This window comes from Cryptomeria japonica, chromosome 3, assembly GCF_030272615.1.
Source record: "Cryptomeria japonica chromosome 3, Sugi_1.0, whole genome shotgun sequence".
NCBI classification, from domain to species: domain Eukaryota; kingdom Viridiplantae; phylum Streptophyta; class Pinopsida; order Cupressales; family Cupressaceae; genus Cryptomeria; species Cryptomeria japonica.
The window spans coordinates 701,243,128-701,266,446 of record NC_081407.1 but is presented as its reverse complement, the minus strand read 5'-3'; the positions used below and the strand labels follow the sequence as shown (position 1 = coordinate 701,266,446).

The 23,319-nt window shown below is 37.5% G+C and overlaps 1 protein-coding gene across 3 annotated transcripts in view; it reads right to left on the bottom strand.

Annotated features, from left to right (window-relative positions):
* Nucleotides 1-22,410, bottom strand: part of LOC131066992 (nucleolin 2) — an 84,836-nt gene extending 62,426 nt beyond the window's left edge. Inside the window, exons 1-2 of one of the 3 annotated variants that reach the window (XM_058001902.2) lie at nt 22,060-22,410; nt 20,675-20,775 (exon numbers count right to left, since the gene is read on the bottom strand). In XM_058001902.2, coding sequence (XP_057857885.1) covers nt 20,675-20,775; nt 22,060-22,173 — 215 coding nt within the window. In that variant the 5' untranslated portion in view covers nt 22,174-22,410. Of the gene's footprint in view, nt 1-20,674; nt 20,776-21,558; nt 22,027-22,059 lie in introns of those variants that run through there. The other 2 variants (XM_058001900.2, XM_058001901.2) reach the window with 2 other exon arrangements.
* Between the last annotated feature and the right edge of the window lie 909 nt (nt 22,411-23,319).

The window sequence follows — 23,319 nt, the reverse complement described above, 5'->3', positions numbered from 1 at the left end:
GAATGGAAGAAGTTGTTGAATGTATTCATGTGGAATCAGCTCAATCCATACCACTAGCCTCTTGTTGCTTGTAAGTGTGCCTTGTGTGGTCAACTGGAATGATATGAGCTTAACTTCAAATCATTCTACATTCATTGCTTATGCATTAACTTGAATGGCATTGATTCGAACATCCTTGAAACGTCCTTAGAAGATTGCACTGAGCTCGTGTCAAATTGTTCAGTTTGATAGTGAGACCTTGCCCAATAGGATTCCATAAAGTCATTCATTCATCTTCTTACATTTTAGGTCCTAGCATAGATTTCTTAAACCCTACCCCTTTTGCTCTTTTTTATCTTCCCAATTAAGGAGATAGGACTTAAGTTCCAGGAAATCAAGCATTCAGGCATTCAAATGTAAGTTCCCTTGTGATTCTAGCATAATCACATCAAACCAACTAAGCTTATCCACACGTAGAGATCCTACATACGAAACCTTGGAGTCTTTCTTCGATGAACCTTAAGCGAATCTTCAGCATCCAAAAGATTTTGATCAAAAGAGTATAAGATACTTATGGTATTTTATTCTGTGTTCGCATGTGCATAAAAAACACGTCAACACCTACTAAGCCTCCTTTTTTTCTGCATCTTGAATCTTCTACTATGTAATTGCAATATATATTTAATATTAATATTCTTCTTCATCAAAAGCATCAAGGTGCACATTTGGTTCAACTTCATTTGAACCACAATCCATTGGATTGTTGGTGCAGGAGTACCTACCTATGAAGGCATGAGCCAGTAGAACAATGATTTTCCATTAGTTAGAAGCAATGTAATAAGACCTTATGGGTCCTTTTTTTTGTAATTCAATGTCCTAGGAGTGTGACAAGTTTGTCCATGTTTGGATCAAATTGTCATCTAGGGTCTGGTCGAGCAATTTGAGTCAATAAGGGTCACAATGGTCTAAATTAAGGGATCAAGTGACCACAAGTCTATTTGAGTCATTTTTTATGTTTTAAAGTCAAATGTAATCATTTTGGGGGACTATGATAGTCTAGAGTCTAAGTTGGTCGAATCATGCAAAAGTTGTCATATTGTCAATTTGTGATCATGAAAAATTTTGCACTTTTTGTAAATCGAGATTCTCCAACGGTCAGTTAGTTTGAAAAACAGTTGGAGGAGGTTATGGTCGTTTGAAAAACACCTTTAAAGGCCCCAAACACCGAAGAATGTATGTTGGTTATGTTGGTTGATTTGGAAAGGAATTTGAAGCATCAATAACTATTGGAAACTCGGAAAATCGTCTGATTTCTATTGATTGCATACTGAAGGCGGATTGGTAAGAATGCTCATGGCATAGATCCTGTAATTAGATCGTCTTACCTTTGTTTTCCATTCATTGTGGGACCTTAAAGTGATCGCTGCCCATTTCTACAAGTAAATCTTTACTGGGTAGCCTAAAACCCTTAAACCCTTAAGGTTTGGCTGCAATAATGGGTTTTGGCCTATCAATCCTTAACTGAACTATCTGTCGTTACAGTAGATGATAGGCCACTGTATCATATGTTTGTACCAAAAGCCATTAAGAGGATACAACGGGGTGAAGAGGATGGAGAACTAACCCTAGGTCTAGCATCTCTATGTGAAAGACCGGTCTGATGAGTGCAATGCATGAGAATTGAGAAGTAGAGCGCTGGGAAAGGGTTTGAATGTGGTAGAAGAGTATTTTGGAGGTTTACATAATATTTCATGGTCAATGGTGGTCGTCCGTTAGGGGAACCAAACCAGGTTGTGGAAGGCATTCAGTCAAATAGGTCTAAAAGCCCTATTAGGTTTGTTAGTGCAGCACCAGTTGGAATATCTGCAAGTTGTTCCAATACCGGAAACTGAGATATTGTTTAGAACTGCGAAAAGGGTATCTGAAAACATAATTTGTTTGTCTAGATCCTCAAGGTGTCAAAAGTTATCACCCGATTCCTTCAAAAAGAGGCCTAATAATAACTGGTTCAGGTTTGTGGGTGGATGAGTCAAGATTGATGTTCCGGTGGACCTAAACCATGAAATCCTATTTCATTTGTGTTCAAGTGTTGTGAGAACACCCCTCCAAGGATTGTTGTAATGAATTGGTCATGTGGGCCATTCGAACCCTTAAGCCTAGTAGTAGCACACTCGTTGTTTACAAGAGTGCCCTTAAGCCAAGTAGTAGCACACTCGTTGTTTACAAGAGTGTGTGTAGTCACACAAGAACTTGAGGAGTGTTAGTTGTTTGTAAGTGGACATGGTGGAGCCTTGGGGTTTTCCAAGGTGTTGTTTGGTGTCATTGAACCATTGCTTGACTTGGTGTTGTGTTAGGATCTTTGGAATCAGGGATTACCAGTTGAGTCTGTGAACCTTACAAGTTGACTAGTTAATGGTTAACCTCCTTCCAGTCTGTTGCCTCCTCATCAATTGCCACTCCCACTAGCTATGTCAGGTGCAAGAGTTGCCTAATCTATAGAGACTTGGGCAAGCTATGCAATCAAGTTGGAGAAGGTCCTAAATATGGCTTGTGATATATGATGATTAGTCACAAACATTTGGAACTACTCGACCTCTGTATAGACTTGTTTGATCCATTCAATTCGTGAGCCAATCTTTTGCAATATTAAATTGAGTGATTGGACTACACATGGTATCTAAAAAATGCGACTACATGTAGCCTCCACTATAGACTCGGCTGCCCTACAATTTTTAGTGTTGTCCGTTACGACTTGGACAACATTTTTAGGCCCCACGATGTCGATGGATTCTATGAGGATATTAGCAATGGAACTTGATTCTTTTACTTGCCCCTCACAATCCACTGCCTTCAAAAAAATAGCCCCTTTAGGGGGCACTACTACAATATTGATTAATGCTCTATTTTTGCAATCTTTCCATCCATTAGAAACGATGGACACACCTATTTCAAGCCATGTATCCTTGATCACTCTCAATGATGTCTCTACTGAAGCTTTCTCCTTTCCCAACAACTAACAAGGTGATTCACACCTTTTCATACCCCAAACAAACATAATCAAGAGATGTATTGCAAAGGGTACTCACCATCTCTTGCCAATAAGGTGATCTAACAATGTTGAAAGGAAGTCCATTTGCATAAATGCAACGAGCAATGCTTTGATCCACCTCTCTAATTTCATTTTATAAGGCCTTGACCAATGGGCCTCTTTTTTGTGAAATTGAAACGTTCTCTTGTTTAGAAGATGGTGGCATTGGCATGAAAAGATGTGGGTGCTGGTTTTGTTAAGCCACTAGAAGGTTGTTGGAATCATTTGTCGTTGCGCCAAAAGCTCGAACTATCAATGCCCGATACAAACGCCAAATTTAACCCAACCCACGGGAGGTGGTTAAGCCATGTCACGAGTCCCCAAGGAGGTGTTGACCACCAAGTCAACAAAGGTTTCTTCAAGCTCTTCTTGGCAAGAGGATATGCAATACTCTTTGATTTGTTACTTTTCATGTCAGCATCCTCTTGTTCTTTAATATAAGACATTATTAGATCATGTGGCAGCACTTTTTTATTTGGCCCTCAACAAGCTTTTGTTCCTAAAGAAGAGATGGCATATAAGTGAGCCTTCACACAATAATAAGAGTTCATATACTCTATATTGCACTGTTTGTACCGCCAAAGGAAACTCCCACCACCATACATTTATTTAATCATTATTGTGTATCACCAAAGAGGTGACATTGAATCAATTCTCAAAGGACTCTACATTTCGGCCCTGGGCAACTGAACTAGAACTTCCAGTTCCAGCCATTATGTATGAACCTAAAATGGAAAACATCATTGAAAAGATTTTTAAAAATGGCATTATAAACCCTTACTATACATAAAAGTTAAAAAAATATATTCAAAACTTACTAAAAAAATTTACCAAAAACTTGAAAAATTTTAAAAAGAAAAATTTACTCACCTTTGATGGCTAAATCTTCCTTTTCCAACAATTCCTAAGCTTCTGGTGTGTGTCTTACTTCTTTGTAGCCTTCACCATCCAAAAAAAATGAAGCAACCTTCAAAACCCAACAATGGCAACTTGGAGGAAAAAAAGGTGTTCTTAGTGTTTTGTGTTTGTGAAATGAGTTGCAAACACCAAATAGGGGTGAATTAGGGTGAAATAATGCATTGTCAGGTGTTTAAAAAGTATTTAAATGTTTTTGTTTTGTTGAAAAATTACATTTATATAGTGGTTTGGGCATAGGTACCCCTAGGTTCACCAGGGTATGTCCCAAGTTTGCCTAGGGTATCGCTCAGGCACCTGGTTGGTGCCATGGGTAAACCTAGGGCCACATCAAAACCGAACCCACACCCAAACCCAATACTAAAGGCAAGCACCCAATGAAAGAGTATTGAGCTTAAATTTTGGTGACTTTTGTTGAAAATGTAGCTAGGTCGTATCCCTTGATTGGGCTGACCTAGCTTGGTAAATTTTAATGTGGCCTTCAGCCTTAAAATTTATTGTTTAACTGGGCCTATTTGGGCACACCTCATGTGTAACTTGTAAATTCAATAGATCGGGACCTATTAATATGTAACTTGTAAAGTGTTATTGGTCAGGTCCTAACCAATGTAACTTGTGATATTGGTCTGACCCTATAATGGCGAATGTAACTTGTGAATTTGTAATTTGGCGCCAAAGCCAACCTAGGCATAAGGGTTAAGGGCATGAATATAAAGGAAGTGACTTGAGGTCACAAGATATATATCTTAAGCGAATATCATCTGCCTTAATGTGATCTGTTCTGCTCCAAAGATCAGCGAACTACATTCTGAAGTCAGCGAACTCAGTCACAAAGTTAGCGATCTGATCATAGGTGCCAGCGAATCCCATCTAGAGATCTCATTCAGTGAGTTATCTCCCTGGCTGCAATCAGCGAATCTGTTCTGCACATTATCAGCAATCTAGGATAGCAAATAAACTTGGATAATCATCCAAGTATAGCGAATTCTGATTGAGAAGTGGAGGACATTATACCAGCTTGACGAATCATCTTCAAGGGCTGGCGAACCATTGCTAAGACAGTGAATTGATAAAACCTTCAGTATACTATGGCATCTACAACAAGATAAGTTGTTCTTGTTGTCCAAGTTGTATATCTGTCATTGAGATTGGTTCAATATAATCTGAGATATTAGTTGCTGGGTTTTTTCACCTCCAAGAGGGAGGTTTTCCCATGGTATCATCGTGTTATGTGTTTGCTTTACTTTCCGTTCTTATTTTCTGTTAATTACTGCTAATCTGATTGCTAAAATCAACAACTTTGTCAGCCTTGTTCGCCCCCCGTCCCCCTCCACCTCCCTTGAAGCAAACATTGCTCATTATTTAAAAAAGGAGTCTGTTGTTATTTTAGTATGTAAACCAACCTTTGTAAGCTGCCAAAAAGGCTTGATTAAAAAGTGGTTGTGGAACGTAGAAAACCATCATATTGTAGTTTGCTTTTTCTTGGATAATAAAAAGAAAGTGGACGATTGTTTCTATGTAGATGTAGCTCGCAATGGATGAACTACATTAAATCTATATTATTGTGAATTATTATTTTTGCCTCTTTTATTCTGCATTATAATTAATATTGTTTATTACTTCGGTCTATCTAAACCTTTACAGCCAGTATTAGAGTCCTGTATTTTGGTCATTTGGCAAGAAATTTTAGATTCGAGTGGGAGCAATGGCAAAAGAGGCAAGTTTATAGTTGAAAAGTTCAATGGCCAAAACTATCAACTATGGAAGATTATCTATATCAGAAAGATCTTTTCTTGTTGTTGGGTGGAAAAGCTTAAAAGCTAATGAATATGATAGTGTAATGTCCCCTACTTGGAGGCAGGCTGTTTATCAGCAATTAATCGATATTATTGAATGCATCATTAAATATTATAACATCTCAATTTGAATGTTTAGATTAGTAGGCATTTACTTCTTAATAATACAATTCCAAAACCCTATATGTCAAGGTCATATCCCTGTTACTTCTCTAACCCAAACTGAGGAGGGAAAATTATTGTGCTAGGGCGCTTAGAGACCATCTACAAGTAGGCTGTCGGGACTCTCCCTCAAGGCATTCAAAATACATGTCCTTACCCATCATGGAATTGCCTAACATGAGGATTTAGACCGCCGTTCCCTACACAATCATTCCAATCCTTATGTAGGCATTAGCAAAAGACTAAGGACTAGACTATGAGTATACTAACTTCTCATATATATATATATATATATTAAGCATGACAATCATACATATTGCAGTCTATATTAATATAACTTAAATTCTGCATAAGAACATTATCAGGCTTCATATATTAAGCATAAATATTAAACACATCCCCATGCATAGCACCAAGAACAAAGATGCTACTGCATGTAACTTAATATCAGTTCTGATCTGATTCGATCCATGGTGATGTCACTGGATGCTTTGATTCCTTTCCTTTATATCTCTCAATGTAAGGGAGAGGTAACACCTCTTCATCATGCATGTCCTTTGGCAAGGACACACTCTTTCACCATTAGCACCCTTTGAAAGAGTGCAACTCTTCATTATTCCTGCCCTTTGAAAGGGACACAACCTTTCACAATCAGATCTGCAGTTCCCAAATTATCCCCCCTCAAATGAGGTTCTCTTCTCCCTTTTATATCTCATGTTTGAGGGAGTCACAACTTTTCAATTTCATGTCTTTTGACCATTCATTAACTTAATTATATATTAAATATATTTAATTATTCTTTTATATTTTAATTTAATTGTTAATATTTTAAATTTATTATTATTATTTCTAATTAAATTCTACTTCAAAGTGGGGACATTACTGACAGATCCAAAATGGGAGATTCTTAATAGAAAGGCACTGGGAACAATACAGTTGTGTCTAGCAACGTCGGTGGCTTTCAATATATCAAAATAAACAACAATGGACCTAATGTCGACATAGGACAAACTATATAAAAAAACTCAACTTCCAACAAGGTATTTCTTATGAAACGTTTATTTAATATGAAGAAGTTTAAAAGGTAGTCTATTGCTGATCATTTAAATGAGTTTAATATGGTCACTACTCAGTTAAGTTCTATAAAAGTAACTTTTTTGATAATGAGATCAAGGGTCTTTTGACTTTGTGCTCATTGCCAGGAAGTTGGAATAGTTTGATCATGGTTGTCAGTAATTATGTCTCTAGCGAGTAAATGTGATGGAAAAGCATAGATGAGTCATCAGGTAATGCTTTGACTATGAAGAACAAGGGAAGACAAAAAGAGAAAGGAAAGAGCCCATCATATCATGGAAAATCTAAGAAGAGTAGATCCAAACCAAAAGTAAGGCTGGAGTGTTGGCATCAGGGGAAAAAGGACACCTGAAGAAAGATTGTTGGTCTCGAAAGGGAAAACAAAGGGATGGACAACAAGCAAATGTAGCAAGTGATGCATTCCGAGATGCTTTAATTCTTTCTTTAGATAATATTACTGATTCTTGTGTATTAGACTCGTGGGCTACATTTCATGCCACACCCCACAAAAAATATTTTCTAGACTATGTTAAAGGTGATTTTGAACAAGTTTGTTTTGGTGATGATTAACCATGCAAAATTGTTGGAAAAGGTAAGATACAAATAAAATTACCAAATAGAAAACACTGATTGCTAAAAGAGGTAAGACATGTTTCTAATTTGAGAAAAGATCTAATTTCAACAAAACAATTGGGAAGTGAAGTTTGCACAATTACATTTACAAACAATTAATGGAAGGTTACTAAAGGCTCATTGATAATAGAAAAAGGAGAAAAGGTAGGTACATTGTATTTATGTGTTGGTAATTCTAATTTTTATATTTCTTTAACTTCCACAAGAACAGATAAAATATTATGGGACAATAGACTTGGGCACATGAGTGAGAAGGGGATGAGGATTTTCCATTCCAAGAATTTATTGCCAAGATTGAAGCAGGTTGATTTGGATTTTTGTGAAAACTATGTTTATCCAAAGGTCGGATTTCTCAAAGTTGGGAAAAAAAAGAAGAGTGAAAATTTGGAGCTTGTACATTCAAATGTATGAGGATCGGCTCAAGTATCATCTCTTGGTGGCTCTTATTATTATCTTAATTTTATTGATGATGCAACTAAAAAAACTTGGGTTTATTTCATTCCCAAAAAATCTAATGTATTTAATACATTTAAGAAATGGAAAGCTTTGGTTGAGAATGAGACAAAAAATAAGTTGAAATATCTTTAATCAAATAATGGAGGTGAATATTGCAGTAAAGAATTTGATAGTTCATACCATGGGATTCGTAAACAGAAGATGGTTCCAAGAACACCACAAAAATATAATGTGTCTAAAAGGATGAATAGAACACTCATGGAGCGTGCAAGGAGTATGAGTTACATGTACAATTGTCATTACAATTTTGGGTAGATGCTATGATATTGTTTGTCAACTTAATAAATAGAGGGCCTCCAAGTTCCTTAGATGGTGGTATTCCAAAGGAGGCATGGACAAGCAAAAAGATAAGCTACTCATTTATGAAAACTTTTGGTTGTGAAGCATTTATTCATATTGACATAGAATATAGAACAAAGTTTGAGGCAAAATTCAAGAAGTGTACTTTTCTTGGATACGGGGTTAACGATTTTGGTTATCGTTTATAGGATTATGAAAATCACAAAATCATTAAGAGTAGAGATGTCATATTCAATGAAAAGGTCCTGAGGTCATGACAAAGATCACATGCAGGGAAAGTAACAGGTAAAGGAAAAAATAAAATATACAATGATTGATGAAATCCCAAAAATGTAGTTTTAAAGGTGTCAAAAAATCAAAATATTCAACCACTAGATCAACAACAGGTACCTCAAACTCCTGCAAAAATATCTACCAAGATAAGTAGACCCCCTGAATGATACTTTCCCTCATTATATCATGCATTGTCGACTGATTCTGATGAACCAGAAAGTTACGAAGAAGCAATGTAGGTGGAAACCAAAAAGAAGTGGGAGCAAGACATGAAAGAGGAAATGGACTCTCTGATAAAAAACTAGACTTGGTACTTTGTTCAATTACCTGTAGATAAAAGATTATTGCCAAACAAATGGGTTTACACAATGAAAGGAGGAAAAAGGAGGTACGAGGCAAGACTTGTTTTAAAGGGTTTTGCACAAAAGAAAAGTATATAATTTGATGAAATCTTTTCTCCTATTGTTAGAATGACTTCAATCAGAACTATTGTTAGAATGGCTACAACAAACTTGCATCTTGAACAATTATATGTAAAGATAGATTTTCTCTGTAAAGATTTGGAGGATGAGATCTAAAAAATAAATTGAATGAATGATTCAATAATCAAATAATTACATTGAACGATATACACACGTATATATAGAGGTTACAAGACGATGTTCTATAATTAGAACATAACGTTAAAGTAAAAGACTAAAAAGCTAAACGCTAAATTAAGCGTGAAAGCTAAATTAAGCTTAAAAGCCAATTACATAAAAAAAGTAAGTGACCATTAACCAAGGAACTAAAAATAGGTGACTGGCATAGAATTTAATATTCTAATACCCTCCCTTAATGGTCATGCTATCTATCACACCAAGTTGCCCTCTAAATTTGAGAAACTTTGTCGGGCTCAAGGACTTGGTGAGGATATCTGCAATCTGATCTTCTATAGGAATGTACTGCAGTATCACTGATCCATCTTCAACATGTTGGCGGATGAAATGACAATGAAGCTCCACATGCTTTGTCCGCTCATGGAAGACTGGATTTTTGGCTAATTTTAGAACCCCTTGATTATCACAAAAAAGGGAGTAGGTCCTGGTTGAGACATTTGCATGTCTGCAAGTATCCTACGTAGCCAAATTGCCTCACATGCTACCTTAACAATTCCCCGATACTCTGCTTTGGTCGAGGAAAGAGATATTGCCTGTTGCTTCTTGCTGGTCCATGTGACTGCACCTGTACCCAAGCTGAAAACATAACCAGAAGTTGACTTTCTGTCATCAACACAACCTACCCAATCTAAGTTTGTGAAACCAACCAGCCTAGGATCTTTGCTTCTGCTGTACAGAATGCCAAAATCAGGAGTGCCCTTCACATAATTAAGCACACGCTTCCCTGCAACCCAATGTTCAACTTTTGGGGCTGACATGAAGCGAGAAATATAGCTCATAGCATAATTGATGTCAAGTCTAGTGGCGGTGAGATAGATGAGGCTTCCCACTAGTTACCTGAATGAAGACTCATCCACTACAAGTGAATCTGATTTGGCTGATAATTTGTGTAATGTCCCCTTTTGGGATTTCCCTGAATCTTGCCTTAGATTACTATTCTCAATTGATAAGGGCGGGTTGGAGAGAGGGTTCCTTTATCTTCTTAAAAGGAAAACAGTTTGCCGGTCCCTTTATTGTTTTATGTTCTGCTAAAATATTCTCCCTTTTGATTCTTTTTTTATTTAGATCAGAGTGTAGATCGAACTTCTGTATATATATCTGCATATTAATCTATTTGTATGTGTTTTCTATCTGCATAAGGAATTCACTAGTAATCATACCCAGATGTTGTTATAAGCAATCAATCAATTTCGGTGTGGCTTTCTGAAGGTATCTTTAAGTTTGATCCGCCTATGATGTTGATGTAATTCTGAATGCAGTCTATTTCTTTCCAACTGATTCATGTATTATGGATTAAGTATGAATGTCATACATATTGCAGTCTATATTAATATTACTACTGAATTCTGCATAAGAACATTATCAGGCTTCATATATTAAGCATGCATATTAAGCACATCCCCAACCAAGAACAATGATGTTACTGCCCGTAGCTTAATAACAGTTCTGATTTGATCTGATCGATGGTGATCTCCTTGGATGCTTGGATTCCTTTCCTTTACATCTCTCAATGTGAGGGAGGGGTCACACCTCTTCACCATGTATGCCCTTTGGCAAGAGGTACACCATCAGCACCTTTTGAAAGAGTGCAACTCTTAAGTATTTCTACCTTTTTGAAAGGGACACAACCTTTCACAATCAGATCTGCACTTTTATTTAAATTAGATCTGCACCTCTGATTCCCAAATTATCCCCCTCAAATGAGGTTCTCTTCTCCCTTTTATATCTCATGTTTGAGGGAGTCATAACTTTTCATTTCATGTCTTTGACCATTCATTAACTTAATTAAAATTTAATTATACTTTTATATTTTTATTTTTATTTTACTATTATTCTTTACCATTAAATTGTATTTCAAAGTGGGGACATTACAATTTGAGCCCTATCTCCATAGGTGTAGATGCAAGTTTACAATCTTGCATTTGAAACTTATCTAGTAGGCTCTTGGCATACTTTGACTAAGAAATGAATATGTGGCTATCAGTCTGCCAAACCTCTACACCGAGACAATAATGGAGAAGTCCCAAATCTGTCATATCAAAATGCTGACACAAATTCTGTTTGACCTACATGATCAGATGTGTTGCATTGCCAGTAATGATGAGATCATCAACATAGACTACTACCAATAGAATATCATCACTAGTATGTTTGACATACAAATTGGGATCTGAAGGACTCCACTAAAAGCCTTGATCAATCAAGTACTTATCAATTTTGATGTACCATGCACGAGGAGCCAGTTTGAGGCCATAGAGTGCTTTGACTAGTCTACATACCTGGTGTTCCTTACCGGCAACCTTGAAACCTGGAGGCCGCGTCATGTAGACTTCTTCCTGCAAATCACCATTGAGAAAGGCACTCTTGATGTCCATGTGATGGACTTTCCATCCAAATTGAGTTGAGAGAGCGAGGACAAGCCTAATGGTACTCATCTTGGTTGTGGGAGCAAATGTCTCCTCATAGTCGATGCCCTCTTTCTGTGAAAACCCTTTTGCCACCAACCGAGCCTTATACTTATCAAGGCTTCCATCAGCTTTATGCATGACTTTAAACACCCATTTGCAGCCAATGGGCCTCTTTCCTAGAGGAAGATCGGACAATACCCGTGTTGTTTTTAAGTAGACTATGTTGCTCAGTTGCCATAGCCTTTTCCCATTCTGGTACACCTTTAGCCTCTGTATATGTTTAAGGCTCATAAATACTGTGAATGTTAGCCATAAGAGCAAAATTAACTATGTGTTGCTTGCTCTTACCTCCAACTGATCTACCCTCAATGAGCTCATCATCATGAAGATCACCAATGGTCTTGGCCCACCACTTAAGGTCGAAGAGTAGAAGTACCAACATCTGTTGCAAGATGAAGATTGCCTAGAATATCTGGAGCAAGCTCCTCTAGATGTGGATCTAGAAGATCCTAAGGAAAGTCAGGGGGTGGAATGTCATGCCTGGGAGACCCCACAACTTCAGAGTCAACTGAATCCCTCCCATCAGGTGGAGCTAAGGGAAGACGAACAACCATACTTACAGCCTTTGGAGGCTGATCCTCGATGCTCAAATCAAGAGAGTGTTGATGTGTATTTTATGCACATGCGAACACAGAATAAGATACCTAAAGGTACCTTATCCTCTCTTGAACAAAGTTTCCCGACTGCTGAAGATCTCGCTGAAGGATCAGTCGAGGCAACTCCAAGGTTCTTGTATGTAGATTCTCTACTCGTGGATAAGCTCTTCGCGATATGATGTGATTTTGCTAGAATCACAAGGGGACTTACACTCGATGACCTAAACGTCTGATTTGTTGGAATCACAAGATTTCACTAGCCTATATTTTGAAAAAAAAAAAGAAAAAGGATGAGGGCGAGGAAAGGATCTAATTCTGACACTAAGAATGTAGGAGCAACGAATAACCTTTGATGAAATTCTAACTGTCTTGTTTTGAAATCCCAGGACCATCTCCACAAGGTTAGTGTGATCTTCGGAGGAAAAACTTTATGATGTCCAGATCATCGCTACAGGCATAGACACCATCAGGCTGATGCATATCAGTGAAGAAGCGACAATTGAAGTTAAGCTTAAACTGAATGATTCCAATTGACTACACAAGGCAAGTCTACAATCAACAAACTGCTAGTAGTATGGATATACAAATTTCACCATCAATCAAACACATTTCTTCCACTCATCTAATAACATGAAATCAAATATGAGAAGTATAGAGACCATGCAGATTGTTGAATCGACCCATAAATTTCACCATTTCTTCAATGAAGTTTTACAAGTCTTTTACAACAACATCTTGGCAACAATCTTTGCCTTCTCTTTCTATTCTACTTTAATTGCTATTCTATCAACTGACTATTCACTATTTCTAACTATTCACCTTCTAACTACTTACTAACTATTAGCCTTTACAAATGAGGAGCCAGGGCTTATATAGCGCTCTCAATACAATTCAATGGCTCAAATCAATTTGAGATCGATGGCCGAGATTTTATAATGAAAACCCTAATTAGAGTTTGTTACAACCAACTCAATTATGGCCAATGAAATAATTGCATTATTTGGACACATGTCTTCTCTGGAATATTCGACCAATGGATAACCGAGGTAGGTACATCGAAGTTAGTGCCATCTTTGATGAGTCAGGTACATTGAATCTGGACACGCTGAGGTGGACCAATCCGACTAGAGGAGTGATGATTGGGATGCCACCTTGTCTGACACTTGCAACTTGGTAGATATTCAATTTGATGAAGCTGAGAAGCTAACTTTAGTTAACTCTTCTGAAACTGTCTGCTTCTCCAACGGACCCTTGCTTTGACCTCCTTTGTCTTTGATGTGCAAGATGGATGGTGTACCTTTCCTTGGAATGCTGGACTGGAAGATGTCGTCCCTGATGATGCTGGACTGGAGAAGGTTGTCCTTGTCTTGGCCTGGTCTTGTGTAGGTCGTCCTTGATCTGGCTTGGTCTTCTTTCATCTGCAAGACAAACCATAAGATGATTAAGGACACATAATATATTTATTCTAACATAGCATTTTATACCTTAAATCATCAACAAGAAGACATCAAAATGAAGCTTGTTCAAGATTTTCCCCAAAGACAGGCCCTATAAGAATTTCGCCCTGGACCCTCTGGAAGGGTCAGGAGCGAAATTTGCATTCCTGGCCAACTTGGACCTCTTTTCAACGTTACCTCACAACCAGCTCCTCGCTTGGCCCAAACAAGGTGAAAAATATTAGTTTCAAAAGATTTCGCCCTGGACCCTCTAGAAGGGTCAGGAGCGAATTTCTTGTTTTGAGCTCATTTCTTCATATTTGATGACTCTTGGCAATTCAAGGACATGCCTAAGGACACCTCCAATCTTGATCCACACTAAACTTGGCATAAATTTGAGGGAAAATATAAGTTTTGCACAATTTCACCCTGGACCCTTTGGAAGGGTCAGGAGCGAATTTCTTCCTCTAGCCCAAAATCATCATTTTTGGAGACAACAATCCATTCAAGGGCAACCTCAAGGGCTTCTACCATCTTTGTCTAGGCCTGGCTTGGCACAAAGGTGAGAGAAATAGGTGGATTTTAGAATTTCGCTCTGGACCCTCTTGAAGGGTCAGGAGCGAAAATCTTGTTTTAGCCTCATTCCTCCATCATTTCAACTTGAATCCACCTTAAAAGGCAAGAAAACACTTGTCCTCACCCATCCAAGCTACAAAAACCCAAGTTTGACTTGACTTTGCTAGGAAAATAAGGGATTTTAGGAATTTCACTCTGGACCCTTTGGAAGGGTCAGGAGCGAATTTCCTATTTTGAGCTTGTTTTGACTACTCCATTACCTCAATCCAATATTCAAAGGCAAGAACACATCAAAGTCCTTCTAACCATGCCATAAAACTCAAGAATTTGACCATCTCCAAGAGGAAAATATGAGTTTCCAAGAATTTCGCTCTGGACCCTTTGGAAGGGTCAAGAGCGAAATTCAACCTCTTGGCTAAAATCCTTCATTTTTCAATGCTTTCAAACATTTCCAAAGGCAAAAGATTTCCATCCTTTCTTTCAAGACGCCTTGCAAATCAAAATTTGGTCAAACTAGGGAGGAAATGAGGTCTAAGAAGATTTTCGCTCTAGACCCTTCGGAAGGGTCAAGAGCGAAAATCTTAGTCTATGCTTGATCACTCACTTTTCCAACTTCAAACTACCTCAAGAAGCAAACTTAGATCATTTTCCACCTAAGGAACAAGGATTGGATCCCAAACAAGGTAGCAAAAGAGGTTTATAGTGAATTTCACTCTGGACCCTTTGGAAGGGTCAAGAGCGAAAATCATCCTTGGGCTCAAATCCAAACTTCATTTTCACATTTCCTCATTCAAACAACCGTGTTTACCTTCATTCAAGCCTAAGAATGCGTTAGTTCTAGGTTTTGGTCAAAGTAGAATGTCTTATGGAGAATTTCGCTCTGGAACCTTTGGAAGGGTCAGGAGCAAAATTCACTTTGGGCCCTTTGGAAGGGTCAGGAGCGAAATTTGACATTTTGGTCTCTCCGTCAAGATCATTTTATAACATTTGAGTATAAGTGACATTACCTTATATCTTTCTTCTTTCTTATACTTTAAGTTATATTTCATATATATTGTCAGGATGTTTGAGAGTGGTTTCGGACCTCCAGGAGTTATATTGCAAAATCTAGTTTTTGGAGGATTCTTCAGTTTTCCAGACTTAGTCAAATTTCAAGATCAGGACATTCCAAACTTAGCCAAATTTCAGGGCATTTGAAGATCAGGATGACATTCCAGACTTCACCACTCACCAACTTGACCTAGCTTGGACCTTCAAGAATGATATTCACTCACCAAGCAAGACACAATTAGCAACAAGATCAAAACCAGGCCCTAAGGAAGACTTTCAAAGAAATCCTAATTTTGGGGCCCCAAAGACTCAACCTAGCTCAAGCAGAGCCTGCTATCCAGGTGATCCCCCTGGCGACACTCGAAAAGCAAAGGCTAACAGACAAAACCCTAAAACCTAGAAAGCAAAACCCCAAAAAGCAAAAAAAGTAGGGGTCCCCATTTGCAATGGGGCGATGTGTGAATACGTCACAACAAAGAGGAAGGCTTGAAAGGTCGTCTTTCTTCATCAAATACTACATCTCCACTGAATATGAGGTGATTAGTGTTTATATCAATCAGCCGATATGCCTTGTGGTTGTCACTGTAGCCGGTGAACATCAATTTCTGACTCTTTGGATCCAGTTTGGTGCGCGTCGCATCTGGAATCCAAACATAAGTTGTAGAGCCAAAAACTTTCAAATGACTGATTTTGGGCTTCCTGCCAAACCAAGCTTCCTCTAGAGTCATCTTCTTAACAGCCTTTGTGGGAGACCGGTTCAAAAGGTAGATTGCAGTGAAGACCGCTTCCGCCCAAAAGTGTTTTGGAACATTTCTATGCTCCAACATAGACCAAGCCATCTCAGTGACTATACGATTCCTACGCTCAACAACACCGTTCTGCTGTGGGGTGTAAGGCATGGTAAGTTGATGCTTAATGCCCATGTGATGCACAAAAGTTGGTGAAGTCTGTAGAACAAAATTCCCCTCCATTGTCGGACCGAAGAGTGACTATCTGACAGCTAGACTCTTTTTCCACTAAGGCCTTAAACATCTAAAACATGGTGAACACCTCTGATTTCTGCTTAAGAAAATAAACCCACATGCATCTGCTGAAATCATCAACAAATAATAGAAAATACTTGCATCCAGTGACTGATGGAGTGTTCATGGGACCACAGATGTCTGCATGAACGAGCTGCAAGACCTCGGATGCTCTCTGAGCGTCTCCATCTGAAAACGGAGTCCTATGCTGCTTTCCAGCTTGACACGCTCCGCAAACTCCATGATTATGAGTTTGAATCTCAGGTAATCCTACGTCTAGATCCTCTCAAACCAACTAAGAGAGATAATGGACATTGAGATGCCCATATCACTAATGCCAAAGAGTGTTGATGGAAGTACTCCTAGCTACCATGGCAAGCTCCTGAGAACCGGTAGAATCAACAAGTCTATAAAGACCATGATCCTCAATACCAACTGCAACTGTAGTGTGAGTCTCCCTGTCAACAATGTTGCACTTGTGCAACCCGAAGACGACATCCAGCTGTGGTGAATGTTGCATAATCTGACTGACTGACAGTAGATTGAGCTTCATACCAGGTACAAAGTATACATTGAGGAATATTAAATCCCTCCCACCAGATGAAATCTAAACGTTACCCTTGCCGACAACAGTATACTCTTCGCCTCCACCAAAGATCACTGAATCAATGAAAGGCATGTACTCTGTAAACCAATCCCGACGATGTGTGAAATGCCGAGAGGCTCCAGAGTCAATGTACCAGGCTAATGATTGAACATCATCAGAGGAGGTTTGGGCCATGAACGCATAGAATGCAAATTCCTTCTGATCAGGATGCGTGGCAGAACTGGCTTTTTGCTTGGACCCTCCCTATTTGGATTGTTGGGATGCTATCAATTTCCGACAATCTTTCACCAAATGGCCATATATATGACAGTAGGAACACTGTAAGCTCTTCTTTTTGGAAGACTACTGAGATTGACCTTGACCTTGTCCTTTCTGCTGGAAGGATGGAGCTTTATCCTTGTACTTATGTGAAGCTGAGGCTGTGAAAGCCTGTTCAGTGGATGAACTAGCGCTGCTTCCAAACTACTGCTTCCATCGATCTTGTTGTAGCAGCTTGTTGCAAAGATCAAGAAACTTCAAATCAACATTAGTAGAGGAGATATTGAGCGTATCAATGAAATGCTCGTAAGATCTGGGAAGACTTTTCAGCATGATCACTACCATATCCTCTTCCACCATGGTCTGGCCTATAGCTTCCAATTGATCATGGATGTCCTTGATCTTCGTAAGATGTGCCTGGATAGATGACTTCTCATCCATCATGATAGAAAACAGCATATTCTTCAGAAAGAAAGTTCGGCTCTTATCGGACGTTTCATGAAGATCCTTCAAAAGATCCTAGATCTCTTTTGCTGTTTTACCTGAAGGCACCTGTGGGAGTTGATTATCTGTGACGCAGAGTTTGATAAGCATGACAGCCTCTCGATTCTTCACATCATGTTTGTCGTGATCATCACCTGTTGTTGTAGGACGAGATTCCTTGCCCAAAACAAGCTGACCAAGGCAACGATACTCAAAGATGGTAAGCTTACGATATTTCCAGGTGTTATAGTTGCGGCCGTTAAACTTCTAACTATGTTCCAACATGATGTTGGTTAATGATGCCATCACGGAAATTGAGGTTGATCGAGGTCAACTGAGTGAAAGCAAGAGACAGAAGAATCTGATTTTTTTTTTTAAACAGAATAGAAGCAGCTGCTGAAAAAACTGAAACCTTATAGGAGAATTCTGACACGAATTCCAAGGCACAAATTTCGAGGTTTAGAAGAAACCTAGAAATTAAAATTTTCTGCAAACTTAAAACAACATAAACGGTGCCCAATAGACACCAAAATTCCCGACGTCCACAGAATTAGCAGGTGATATTGATAGCAAGAGGACCACCACAAGGTATGTGTTTATTGTAAGTGGCACAGCAGTTAGTTGGATTTCACAATTGCAAAAGGTTGTTGCACTTCCAACAACATAAGTAGAGTATGTTGCTGCTACAGAGGCTAGTAAAGAGATGATTTGATTACAAAGGTTTATGGAGGAATTTGGCAAGCAGCAAGAGCATAATAGGGTGTACAGTGATAGTCAGAGTACCATTCATCTTGCAAAGAACTTAACCCTTCATTCTATGACTAAACATGTACAGCTAAGATACCATTTCATATGATCAATTTTAGAAGATGGATAGTTGGACTTGGAAAAGATACACACTAGTCAAAATCTTGCAGATATGTTAATGAAGGCAATAAGTCAGGAGAAACTGATTTCCTGCTTAGTTTTTGTTGGTCTTCAAGCATGATAATGGAAATGAGAAACAAGCCAAGTCCAAGTGCAATCCAATGGGAGTTACAGTAGGATCAATCTCCAAGTGGGAGATTGTTTAGCGTGGAGCCTAGTCAGTCTCTAAGTGGGAGATTGTTGGCATGTGACGAGTAATCATGTTGTCGAGCTTAAATTTGGTGACTTTGACGGTCGTGTTTTCTCCACGAAGCAAAAATTGCCCATTATAAGGAGTTGGCTGTTATTTTGGTATGTAAAATGACTTTTGTAAATTGTCAAGAAGGCTTGATAAATAAGTGGTTGTGGAATGTAAAAAGCCATCAGATTGTAATTTTCTCTTTGTTGAATAATAATTAAAAAAATGGATGGTCGTTTCTCTATGGATATAGCCCGCATTGGGTGAGCCACATTAAATCTGTGTTATTGTGAATTATTATTTTTGCCTCTTTTATTCTACATTAAAATTAATATTGTTTATTGCTTCGGTCTACCTAAACCCTAACAATATATAACATTGCTAGACTGACTAATAGCAACATGGCTTGTACCATCCATTCATTGTTTGTTTGACAACCAACAAAATCTATTGGTACAGATTTTCTCACATCTTACAGTGATCAAGCACTAATATGATAGTGTTATTGTTCTAGTTAGTTGGGAATTCCAAACAGATTGTTCCTTGTTTCTAGTGTATATTCCACAATGGTATCTAATCTGAATTAAAATATGATTACTAACATCGGTTGCAAAAACCTTCCAAAGAATTAAACAATAAATAGTCATCAAAAAGTATCATGCATCGGAAGAGTGCTGTGAAAACATAGAAATTGTCCAGTAATTAACAAGTTATTGAGAGGACATATGAAGGAAATGTCTCAAGTGATAACTTCGACAACCCCAACTATTACAACACTTCAAATTGGCATCACAACGTTCAATTATTTTGAAAACTATTAAGACATGAATCCCCTCTGCAAAAGATTTGTCATTCTATCCATCATGAATAAGAGACAAGTTCAGAGCACATAATTATGGTTCATTTCCACTATGATTCAGTTTACTTGCATGAGGTATAGACAATTAAGACACCACGAAGTTCAAAGACAGCCATAAAACAAATCTGTAGGAAGATACACTAATATAAAAATCATGTCCTCTAGTTCTGCAAATGTGGAGCAACAGATTTCAATCCCTGTTTTGTGCCCTAACCGGATTTCTTGATTATTATCAATTTCTAATGATATAACTAAACACAACTGTTCAAGATCAACATTGACCTGTCCTATGAAGCTCATCTTGGCCGTCATTCTGTGTGGCTTTGTGGATAAAAAAATTATGTTTTTTGACATTTTGTCCATTGGCCATCAGCCTTCCCCCTTACTAAATTGCTGTTATCACTATCAATCTTATATATCAATAGAAAAGAACTAATGACAAGTTAAAATAACAAATGATAGCAGTTGAAAATCCTCTCACAGAGGGTTGATGAAATATACTATTAATTTTTTTCCTGCAAATGGTGGAAACCAACATTTAATTTGATATTTAAAAATTTTGATGTGTTGAATGTTTGAAATGTTTTCAATTTACATAAAACCATCAATACAGTCATGTTTTCAGTTAAAGCCAGTAAGCACTCCTCAAACATATTAATTTGGCAACAACATTTCACTCTGACCTGTTCTACTTCTCAAATACTATTGCGAGGTTTCAAAATGTAATTTCACTCCCATATGAATGCATAGATTCGATCATATTGCTCGCAAAACTATTCAGCTCAAAAGACACGTGAAAGGCTCAAAAACTTGACTTACCATGTAACAAATGCACTGCTGTGCTCACCAAGAAATGCATCGAGGTCTTTCTTTGCCTGATCCTGATGCTTTCCATGACAGACAAGAACAATAACATACTCCTGTAATTAGAAAATTAAATCCACCAATTAGTCCGTCAAATTAGTCCATCACAAATTGAAGTTATATACAATAACAGAATAAGAAGCAATAAACCAAAGAATACTTCACGAAGACTACATAAGGAACTTAACATCCAACTACACTAGCAATCTTAAAATCTGCATATACACCATCACAGATCCCACAAAAGAATGAAACAAGAAAAAAAAGGAAGAAAAGGCAAGCCACATGCTTAAAAAATTCTCCAGCTTTCCTATTTAAAAAGCTTACACCAAGGTAGCAGATCTCATACTAAACGTTTCATACACTCTACCTAAAATACAGAAAAAAAAAATGATCCATTGAAATAATACAATAAGCATAGAAAAATGGTAAACTGCATATTAAAAAAATCAAATTATAATAACTAAAAAAATTCATCACAACATGTATACCCAAAGCTGCAAAATATAAATCTAATTGCAACTATGGAGCTGTGAATATATCAATTAAAGAAACAAATGTTTCTAGATTATATTGTGTACTAGTTTTTGCATCAACCAGTTTTCTAATCTGGACTTCAATGATTAAATTATTTATTTATCATCATGCATAAAAGTATATTTATATTTTTTCAGATCCAATTTTAGATTTTTTAAATATAAAAAATATACCAGATATCTTTACAAATTCCTCGCCATTTAATCAGGCGTTTACACGGTGGAATGAGAAAACTGAAAAATACTATGGATACCTATCATAATATCTACTATATTTGGTAACCATGCCTTATGCAACAATACCTGGGGAGTTTTACGGAACGTACATTTGCGTGACTCAAAAAATGTCGGACTCCCGAGGAATGTATTGCTAAGTATACTAATTTAGGTTTTCCATCGCCTTAAAGAGTTTAAGTGATTAACGATCAAAGGTAAGCAGCATAATTTCTCCAATTCAAAAGTAAACTCATGCAATTAAACTCCTGTCCGAGAATTTGTAAGCCTGAATTCTTAGGTTGATTCTTCAAAATTTGTATTATTTGAACCTGGGCCCCGATCTTCCACAATGCGCTAAAATTTCCGTTGAAACCCACGATCTAATTTCAACGCACCGCTCGTCAAACGGGAGAGGTCAAACAATTGAACAGCAACGCGTTCACCGCGAATCCGAAGGTTCAAATGTGCAATGGACGTGATAAAATGTTGACACTGGATAAAATAGTGCATGCAATTATGTGGAAGGTATGCCCTACCTCTCAAAAACATGGAAAACTTAGCATACAAAAAACTTCAAGCTAAACCCACCGCTAAAACGTCGTCAGTATAAGTGCCCATGAACTGAGAGAGCTTGCCCTTAATGGCCTCACGCAGGCGCGCAGCGCCATCGCTGGAGACGTCTATGCTAAACCCTCCTTCCATTACTGTTTTTTCTCAGAGGTGTAAGGAAATAAAAAATCTATTATCCGCTAAATAGGCCAAACAGGCCCTAATTTTTTGAAGAAATTTGTCCCGGCTATGATGGAATAACAAAGCTCCCGCGGCAGAGTCGGGGAGAATTATTAATCTCTGAGTTGTCTTTTGAATATCACTTCGGGAAACCCGTTAAAAAAACATTTGCAGTCTCTGAGATGATTTTGGATTTGCACGTCACATGAAAAATATATAAATTTTTTTAATTTGTATTTATGATTCTTTTTGTCTTAGAGCTGCTTTGGAACTCGATGTATAGATAGATGGAGCTTTTAATGTTGACAAGGTTGAAAAAAAATAGTTTATAGGAGAGATTAAACGAATTTATCTTTAAAAAAAAATTATCAATATAATGATAAATAAATTTAATTGTAGATGATTTGAACGCAACATCATTTAGGTGTCCATAATATGGACTTATTAAATCAAGAGCTCTTTGTCAAGAAATTGAAGTTGGAGAAATCTAAAAGTGACTCACCACATTAGAGAATTTTAGTGCTTGCACGAATGGTTGACTTAGGCTTTTATAAATTGATTTATGTTATACCTTGGTTTATTTATATGGGTGTCGATTTGGTCTTCACATGTGTAAACATGAACTTATATAAATCTAGATTATATCTCACAAGAATGATCTAGAATATCGTTCACTATTAGATGGTATTTGCCTTGATCTTCTCATATTCAAACTTATGTAGGAATTGGTGGTGTTTAGGAGCACTATTAAGAATCAGTTGAATTGTGAAGGTCAAATTCTCCTCATTCAAACCTCTTGTTGGACCAGCATTATGGCTTTAAGGGAAAGATGAAAAATAGTAAACAGGCATATAATGGATCTAAGATAATGTCACAATTAGATAATGGAAGATGTATTCTCATTTAAGCTCTTTTGATTTAAATATTATTTTCACATTCTAACATGATTTCAAATGAGTGAGTTCAAATGTTTTTAAACACGATAACCAAGCATACAAATCAAGACAATGTGTGCTAAGTCAACTCATGATGGCTAGTAGGAAGTATTCAATGAGAATTATTTTGAATTTGAGTTTTAAAATATCAAGGGTAAGACCCACAACAACAAAAATAACTTGG